Source organism: Lycium ferocissimum, chromosome 7, assembly GCF_029784015.1.
Source record: "Lycium ferocissimum isolate CSIRO_LF1 chromosome 7, AGI_CSIRO_Lferr_CH_V1, whole genome shotgun sequence".
In the NCBI taxonomy this organism is placed as follows: Eukaryota; Viridiplantae; Streptophyta; class Magnoliopsida; order Solanales; family Solanaceae; genus Lycium; species Lycium ferocissimum.
This window is the reverse complement of record NC_081348.1, coordinates 27,886,726-27,896,605: the sequence shown is the minus strand read 5'-3', so window position 1 is coordinate 27,896,605 and position 9,880 is coordinate 27,886,726. Positions and strand designations below refer to the sequence as shown.

Genomic DNA, 9,880 nt, shown 5'->3' with positions numbered 1-9,880 from the left:
TAAATTATCTCTTTAAGAATAAAATAAAAATTTTAAAGTTAAATATATATAGAAAGATAACATTCCTTTTTGGATAAATTAAAAGAAAAAGTGTTCTGCGTGAATTGAGATGGAGGGAAATACTATTTATTACTCTTTACTTAAAAGAAATACAGCAATCAAAAGGTTTGATAGTGAAATTGAAAAAGATGAAAAAACCAACCCCACTTCACCACTAGGAACCCTATACTTTTATTGGTGAATGGTGATAACTACGATAAGGAGCCGTTTGGACATAGTTTGAAATTATGTTTGGACATTTAATTTGAATATTTTAAGTTGTATTTTCTCTTATAGACATAAAAACCCCACAAATTGTGAAAACTATCAAAACACTCTCAATTCTTATACAATCTTACCAAATGACATGGTCATCGCCATAACAAAATTAATACGCTACTTCAAGCGCCTTTCTAAAAATACAACATAAATTTACGAAACTTTAGTTCAATAAAACGAAAATTTAACGTGAATAGTAATGTAACTACTCTTTAATATAATCCTCCCATATACATTTAACAATCTCTTCATGCCGAGCATGCATATTTAAATAATTGTTAAAAATATTTACCAACTTATGGGTATTTTTTTACAAAATATAAACTTATGAGTCAAGTTTTATCTTTAAAATTTTTGAAACCACGGTTTGAAACTATGAGATGAAATGCATATCCAAACGCTAATTTTATCCCATGATTTCAAACCGCATATCCAAACGCCTACTAACTCATCAAGTAATTTCTTTTCTTTCTCCCAAAAGAAATTTTGTTGACCAAACAGTATCCTCAGTCCCAATTGACGTGACCCTTTTTTTTTTTTTTTTTTTTTTTGTAGTTTGCCCAAGAAAAAAGTCATCATTTTATATTTACAAATAATTTAAATTTAATTTTTTTTACTTTAGATGATTTTTAGCCACACAAATGGTCAATGTCAGTTTAAAATTATAAGTTTCAAAAGTGTTTTTTCCTTCTTCATTTATATGTCCAGTCAAACGAAAGTATCCCATTTTTTATTTGATTTGGGTTCATTGGTTTCTGTAAACTGCTACCTATGTCACTGGGTGCTTCAGTTCAGTATACTCAGCAATGACTACGAGCATCACAGATAGGCACCAGATCCAAGAATATCTCAGGAAAATATGAGAAAATAATAGAACCCATTATTGAATGAAGTAAAAATAAAATTTAAAAAAGATACATCATAGAGTGGAGGCAATTCAAGATTGGACAAGATGACAAATTTATGAACAAACAATTCACCAAGTTGACGTTACACTTTTGTTTGGATTTCCAACTTAGCAGGCGGACTTCAAGGGCGACACCCAAAAATATCATATGCCTATCTGACAACCTCATCATATCTTACATATACTTGCATTTTAATACTAATAACAATTCACCACCAAGAAGAATTTCTGTAGTGAAATACCCAAATATTTGGTAGGTCGTTCACGAATTTGAACTAACAGAGTCAGTATTTTCATATAATGGATGGCCTAAAGCCAAAAAAAAAAAATACTACTACTATTAACAATTCAATCACTTTCACCTTCCCTCCATTACCCCATCCCCCACTAGCATAAGTAACAGTGGAAGGTGTAACTGAAAAGAAGCTAGCTGCTTCCTCCTGTCAGTTTTTGTCATCATATGTTAGAAATATATATATCTGAATCTTAGTGATTGCTTTACCTGCATACACATGCAAAGACAATGGTGGATGATTTTCTGCATTATATACTCATTGTTCCAGTTATACATTTGTATCCTAAGGTAGAACAGAACCAAAAGATCCAAAAGGGTATCTTCTTACAGCCTAATAATGACTAAAGGGGAGAAAGAACAAAAGTCTATTAAATATGAAAGATTTCATGGGGACCCAAATCAAGAAAGCTGAGCCTTTCTTGTCTTTACTCTTAGAAACCCCACAAGGTGTAAATAGAGCTATCATCTAAGCTTTCGGTGAACTCATTGAATATCCCTCTGATTTATGGTCCATTATTCACTTGCACTGCTGTTTCACCAGCAGAACTCAAATTTGAACGGCAATGGTCACATAAACCTACGAGTAACTAGCCCTGTGTAATGCTCTCAATATTAGGTCATGAAATATACATTACAAAGCAACAATATGAATAGCTTTGATTGAAGAACGTTTTTCCACTTAACAGAAGGGAATACATTTATTCATCTGCTGAAATTGTTGATTTCAATGCAATATTGCAAATAATTTGCTATACAGAAAATATTCCTCTTCCCACGATAAACAAAATTGCAAAATTCCACATATCTACAACATATAGCAAAATATCAGGGGAAAAAGCCAACTAGCTGACAGGAGCCTATAACCAAAACTGCCAGCCCTTTCTCTTTCATCTCCTTGCCCAGAACCGAGGAAAAAATAGCCAAAAAAGAAAATAAGTAATAGTATTAAGTTTATCTGTAAGTTGTTTCCTACTTAATAGAATAAGAACTGGTGCATACAGCCTCAAGGGCCTCTGTCATCAAGGAAGAAAAGCTGGTCATAGCCTGGAAAACACCCGGCAACCCCGTCTGAATGTTGTTCAGAGTCATCGCTCTGGTTACCTCCACTGCTCTAGAGTGCTTCACCATCTCATCTTCTACACGCCGTTGGCTAGCTGCAAGCTCAGCCTTTTTCTCAGCCAGAGGGTCTCGTGTATCCAAGACATTACCATTATCAGGTCCCATCTCAGGTAGTCCAATGCCAACCATGGAATAAGAGTTGTAATACTTCCTTTCAATGCTCCTAACACTTGAAGCCTTTTTCTCAAGCTCCTTCGATGCAGATTCAGTCCGCTTTTTTATCTTCAGCTCCTCCGTTTGTTTCACATATATCGAATGGACAACATTTATGAAGCTTTTGATAGCTTCTGATGCAACAGTGTCAGGAATACGGTCAAGCGCTAGCTTCCATTCATCGCAAAACATAAATGAATCTGAAGAGTCCCTGTTGCCATTAGTTGGCTCACCATGGACAGATACAAGGGTGAGCTTGAACCAACCATGAAGAGAGCGGATAAAGTCCCTTTGAAATTTTATCAGGCGACAAAAACTCGAGTGCCATGCAGATACAGCAGACTCAAGGTCAAGTGTTGCCTGCCGGTGTAGGTCGGATGTCGATTGACCATTAGTTGCTCTATTGATGAGGCCGCGCACCTGCTGCACAATGTCATTCTGAACTTCATGAAACTGGTTCATGGATTTCCACATGTACATGAATCTGCACCAGTTTATACCAATGTCAGTTGAGGACTAGTCAGGGGAAAAACTTAGAAAACAGTAAATACTTTATCATCAGCCGCCATTCAAATTCAAACCATAAAATACAGACAGTCCAATTTAGAACTATCTTCCGAGTAGAAGAGCGCAAATCTTCAAAGCAATCATCAGTCATTGCCAGAATTCCAGCGGTCATAGAAGCTGTGATACAATCTTTAGCACTCAAATCCTAGCCTATGTTGCACGGACTCTTCAAAAATATCGTCGGGTGCGTGTCGGATACTCCAAAAGTAGTGCATTTTGGGAGAATCCGACACGGGTGCGGTAACGAAAGTGAAGAGTCCGCGCAACTTAGATCCTAGCCCGTAACATTTTAGGTTAGCGCTGTAATTACTTGACCTCGCCCAGTTATAATTACAATGGAGAACACTACCTTTTTTCTTATCCAGATTAAGCTTATCAAGGTAACAATACTGACCGGCCTAAGAAGCACCATTATATTTAGCCATCAATTACACACGTCAAAGCACAGGACTGACAAGAGATATTCCAATGTTCCAAGAACAGTGGTTCCATCGTGGCCACAACCTGTCCTGGAGAGGCTGTTAGACTCTAGAAAGATGCTCCGTGGACATGCTTTCATGGTCAGGAAGACAGAAGGCGCACATTTAAAGATCCATAAATTTTCAACTACCCACTGGAACAGACAAATATTAACACCAACACATTTTACATGTGAGAGCATGACTTTAGGTGAGACCAATTTTAGGTAGGAAATGCTCAACGTATTCAATTCAATTGTAAGTAAATCTTGAGCCGGCACATAATTACTTGGTAATTTAGGTTTTGGAGTGATTCCAGAAAGCAAGAAATTCCAGAAAGGATGTAGCCAGACTTCTTCAACCTCATAAGGTTAGAAAGTTGGCTCCAATAAGTTCACGTTTCCTCTAAACAGTATTGCAACATAAGTACTAACCATGTGCCAATTCAACCCATAATCCATGCATGTGTCCGCCAGCAAAATAATCTGAATAAAATTGGTTGTCAACAAATTCCAAATCAAGCAAGCACCAAACACAAGGACTTACCCATGACAAAGTTCAACAAGCTGTGGGACAAGGTCAGAGTCTCTTAGACCAATAATGGCAGAGGACGTAGTGGAAACAGCCTGCGATGTGACCACCATCAGTGACTGCAACCTATTTATTGAGGCCTTGGTTTTGTCCAACTTGGCTCCGTCATCACCTCTGCCTTCCTGGCTCTGTAATGTTGCCAACTTCTTTTCATGCTCAATTTTAACCCCTTCCCTGGCCTACATTTACAGTACTCAGATTAAGCAAATGTGTAAGTAAATGTGTAGGCCTAAAGCATCATGCAAGGAAGCAGTCGCTCATGTTGGCCAACTTTTCTTCTGATTTTTTCCAGAATAGTTTGAACTCAATGTCATCGCAATAACCAAAAAAATAAAATAAAATAAACACATGATGAACTTACGACTGCAAGAGCAAGACACTAGGAGAATCAAAATCAAATAGATATGAGTCACCAACAAATAGACAAGCAACGAACACATACATGCAGCGACGTGCATTTATCCATTTGCCCATTGAACAGTTTCTAATCATGTCAAGGAAAGTTCTTGTCTTAAAAACTGCGCACACTTCCTATGCTACTCCTCCATTCCGCACTAATAACCGCAAAAAGAAGACGCAAAAGTCTTTCGTAATGAGGTTTATATTGTTGAAGATATTATTAATTAGAACAAACTGTACAGTTTAAGCTATTAGAGAGATGCTCACACACTTCAACATATACAACCAGAATGTAGATTTAAGTTAGTTGAATAGTTCAGTTTTAAGGCAGGCAGGCAGGGGCAACATGCATGTTCTAAATTAAAATCTTATAGTAGCTCCAAGTTGTCATTGCCAAGTCATATACTACGTAGGGTACGTTAGCCATTACACCACTGTTAGATTACACGAGCTGGATATTCGGAAGAAGTTTGGATAAGCATGACCCGTCTGATTTTTACACCTCTCATCAACCATAACATTTATGGGATACCAACCGAAAACCTAGCATTCTGTCACTCTACTAAAATATCAATATCCCATCACAATAATTGAGTATAGTTTACCTCATTCTTGACTGAATCAGAGTGGATTTAACTACAGCTTTTTATCTTTAAAGAAAACCAGTAAACTGAATGAGATGATGATTGCAAAAGACCAATTGGTATAAAACACAAGAAAGTAAGTAGGATTTCAATGAAGACTAAGAGCCATTGGAATTGAGAAAAGCACCTTTACTTCCTGATATAGTTTCTTTTCCCATGCCAAGAGTCGCTCCAAGGTGGAACAAAGACTCTTTTGACCACCTTCATCAATAGAACTAGGTTCAAAACGATACTTGACCGCCAATGGAGGTTTTGAAGACCAGGTGGAGCTTATGGTACTAAATACTCCACTTGAATGATACACAGTTTCTGCAATGCACAAACAAAAAACAAACAAACAAACAAACAAAACAAAAAATTAATTCCTAAACAAAGAACCCAAAATTTTAAAAGAAAAAAACTTGCTCAACCATCTCAAGGTGAAGATAAGTCAGTGTCAATCAACTAAGAGCCTGTTTGGATGGGCTTATTTTAAGCAGCTTATAAGCTTAAAAAAAAAATGGAGTAGTCCAACTTATTTTTTTTGGCCTGCTTTAGATAATAAAGTCAAACGGGCCCCATTATTTTTTTGAGCTTATTTTAAGCACAAAATGACTTTAAGCTGGCCAGCCAAACACTCAAAAAAGCTGAAAACAACTTATAAGCAACTTATAAGCCAATCCAAACGGCCTCTAAATCTGAACCCCAAACTAGTTGTAGCAAATGATATGCATTATCTTAGTTCATAAAATTTGATTAATTTTACCATGACTATCAACCTACCACAACTCTACTCCTTTATCCAAACCTGGAACTAGATATGCGAAGCTCACATAGGTGAGTTCACATATGCATCCCAGAAAACTTACAATACCCACTAATTGCTATGTTATGATCTAAAGCGACATATAAAGCAATAAAAATCAAATTTTGCAGTCCAAATAAATCAAGAATCCTCAAAAAACTCACTCCTCAACTGCTTAAAGCTGCGATCGAGCTGAGCTCGACCTGTTTCCAACATCTCAGACACCTGCTCACCAGCAGAAGCAGTTTTATCAAAGTATTCCTTAATGGCAGCAACAATCTCTGCTAAATCCTTATGCCTCACCACCATACTTGTATCAGAAACCATTTCCACTTTCCCATTTCCATTATTCCCCCAACTCATCGACGACGACCCTCCATCCTCCGACGACATCTTATCAGATTTCTTCCCTGAAAAACTCTTCGCATTCACATTAATATTAGAACCTTCTTCATTCTTGACTGAAGCAGTAGACCCGAAATTCGCCCGGGTTGGCCCAAACCCAGATCTTATCTCATCATTTTGCTCCTCTTCATCATCATCAGACGAAGAAGTAGTACTGTAATGATCATGATCATGATCTTCCCACTCACTACACTGTACTTCTTCTCTCTCAGCTTCACTTTCCCAGTTATGAGCTGCATAGTTCTGCTTGTTTTCACCAACATTTTTCTGATTCTTGACAGACCCATTTGTCAAAATCTCATCTTTAACACTATCAGTATCGAAAAAATCGAATTGCTTGTTCGATTTCCCATGAACTGATTGCTCATGATGATAAAGATGCTGAGAGTATTGTGAATAAGATGATGCCTTATCATCATCCTCATCATTTGCCGAATTGTTTTTCTTGTTGATACGTTCAAAATACTCAGAACTAGGAGGAGAAGGAGGATAGAAATTTTCCCAGTTCCAAACAGATGAAGCCTGTGAAGGAGTACCCGAATAATTCGAATTCGCCTTCGCATCATACGTATAATTGTAATCCTCATTATACGAATTCAAACTTGACCCAGACAAAATATGCGGCAGTTTAACGGGTTTTTTCTGCTGTAACGGCTGTTGACGGTGATTATGAGAGGAAACAGAAGAAGCAGAGAGTATATGAGGGAGCTTTGAAGATGCTATCGTCGGTGATGACGTCATCGGAGTAAACGCCGGTGGCGGTGGTTTTGGGATATGAATACGTGGCGGTGGTGGAGGGGTGGTTGTGGTGTTGGAGGATGTGTGGAGGAGCACGGCGGGGGTGTGATCGGAAACGGAGAGAGGTTCACCGGCGGCGAAGGAAGAGAGAGCCGAGCCGGTGATACGAAGAGAACGGCAGTAATCAGAGTGAGCCGAGGCTAAGTGATGGCGAGCGTAAACGGCTTCTTTCATTAAACGACGTCGGTCTTTACACCGACGGACTGTGTCTTCGTTATCTAGCTTTGACGCCGTGCAACCCATCTGTAAATATTGGTGGCTATGAGTTAAAGAAAGTGGTTATGGAGTTAAAGAAGTGACGACGACGGAGATGGACGGAGAAGAAGTGCCATGAGATGAGAGTGAAATTTACACAGAGAGTGACTAGAGGTACTTCACTTGACTCATCACTTTCCTTCTCCACTCAAAAAGTCTTTTGTTGAGTACTTTAAAAATGACTAGCTGTGTCTTTCTTTTTTCAATATTTAAAAGTTTTGAAGCTATTTTTTTTTTCTTAAAAAAGAAAAGTTTGGAAGTTGTTTCAATGCCAAGTCTATCCCAAAAGAAAATCACAGCTAACCGTTTAAGAAACATAAATAACCGCTCATCTAATTAGTTAATAAATTAAAAATAGTCAGTAAAAATGCATAATATATACCATATGATTACATATAATTGATACTAACTATATCATTTATGTGTTAACGGTTAAGCAAAAGTAACTTTTTTTAATTACACAAGAGGTAGGGGAAGGGAAAATAGGAAGGGATTACAACGTAAGGATTTTAACCCTCACCAATAATGTGAAAGTTCAGGTAGTCAATCAACTGAGCTATTAGATCTAACGATTAAGAAAATATCGGGCTATTTATTTAAAGATCTCTGTACAAGAATTTTTGAAGATATTTTTAGTGAAAAATGGTAAGTTTTAATAATCTTATGTTAATTTATGGAAATTTATAAAGATTAAGAAACTAGTGGTTAAATTATCTTGATGTATTCATTCACCTCCTCTAGACATCTTATTACTGTTATATGAAAAGAGCAATATTTTTAATGTGATTTTGATTATGTTTGGAATGTTAAGATCTTGATTTAATTTTCAATAACAAATGGGGTCGCTTTCCAAAAAGGGAGATGAATTTCCCTAATCGGATTAAAATAGTAGAGTCTATAAACTTTAATTATTTTAATTAAAGTTTGGTTATAGAACAGAGAAAGGCTGTTTTTTGTAATTTAGGTTGGATATGGGTTGCAGCTGGCAGAGGTAACAAGAAAGGGTAGGGTTGGAGACCCCGTAGTGTAGGTGGGTGGAAGGTTAACTTAGCTATGAGGTAGCTGCTTTGGGATCTTGGAATAGAGGCCACTATTGTTGAATACAGAATTACAGTAACATTTTTTTATTTGCCATGTTTTTTTTGGTCGATTGTTGTCTTAATTCTACTATTATTTCTAATGCTTTTTTTGGTTGATTGTTGTCTTAATTCTACTATTATTTCTAATGCTTTTTTGGGTTGATTGTATTCTACTACTATTTGTAATAATTTCCTTCAAGGTTTGTCATAGTTCTTTTTCACTAATCAAATTAAGTAAACATGGAATAATTTATTTGTTTTTATTTCAATGTAGCAAGAAATTATTATATGAAAAAAATATAACTTATCGTATTGTTGCTATAAAGTCTAAATATTATTCAGAAATGAGTTTGTTTTAGTCAAATTTAGCTCTAAAAATTTAGTATTAGTCTTCGTTTTGGTAAGCAAAAAATGCGAAATCAGTGATTGAGATTTGGGGAATGAATGGAGAATATATATTAAACGCACACCAATCTCTAGAGCGTCTTACTAAAATTCAAGTGAAATATGAAGAGATAAATTGTAAAGGGTGAAAATCTTGAATCTGAATCCTCAACTTTGCAAGATGCAATTAAATAGTTGTAGATCTTATTGGCATATTATGTTAGATTTATAGAAGAACAACATAATTTCGAACATTTACTTTTCTTCGTATTTAGTTCGTGTTTTCCAAAATATTTAGGGAAAATCTCGAATCTTGTGTTGACTTATCCATAAGTAGTTAAAATGTGGAGTGCCTTCTACTTGAAGAAAGACACGTCACCAACCAAATTAGGAGCTAAAGAAATCCATAATAGCGATCATAATGAGAATAAGCGAGTAATTGCCTACTGCGTCACTTAAATTTGGGAGGAAGTATAATTTAGGGACTAAAGAAGAAAGATAAGTGGATTGAGGACCAAATCCATAATTCACGGATAAAGGGACACTATTAAAATGCAATCATTCATTAAGACAAACATAAAAGATTAGAACCTAAGGGACATGGATTAATCTAGTTGGCAAACAGCAAAAACCAATTATAATGTCCAAGACAATTAGAAATGGTATCGAGAAATTCTACTTTTCTCTCTCTCTCTCTCTCTCTCTCTCTATAAATTTGAAATGG

General features: G+C 36.4%; 1 protein-coding gene across 1 annotated transcript; it reads right to left on the bottom strand.

Annotated features, from left to right (window-relative positions):
- Positions 1-2,190: 2,190 nt before the first annotated feature.
- Positions 2,191-7,852, bottom strand: LOC132064136 (nitrate regulatory gene2 protein). The gene is made up of 4 exons (XM_059457027.1): positions 6,400-7,852; positions 5,579-5,760; positions 4,364-4,587; positions 2,191-3,276 (listed from the first exon to the last, which is right to left on the bottom strand). The coding sequence occupies exons 1-4, from the start codon at positions 7,679-7,681 to the stop codon at positions 2,490-2,492; spliced, it is 2,475 nt and encodes an 824-aa protein (XP_059313010.1). The 5' UTR covers positions 7,682-7,852; the 3' UTR covers positions 2,191-2,489.
- Positions 7,853-9,880: the final 2,028 nt, after the last annotated feature.

Coding starts and splice junctions, on each gene's coding strand:
- LOC132064136 (XM_059457027.1), bottom strand. CDS start 7,681: ATGGGTTGCACGGCGTCAAAGCTAGATAACGAAGACACAGTCCGTCGG. Junction 4,588..5,578: donor AACTATATCAGGAAGTAAAG/GTGCTTTTCTCA, acceptor CTGTAAATGTAG/GCCAGGGAAGGGGTTAAAAT. Junction 3,277..4,363: donor CTTGTTGAACTTTGTCATGG/GTAAGTCCTTGT, acceptor AAACTGGTGCAG/ATTCATGTACATGTGGAAAT.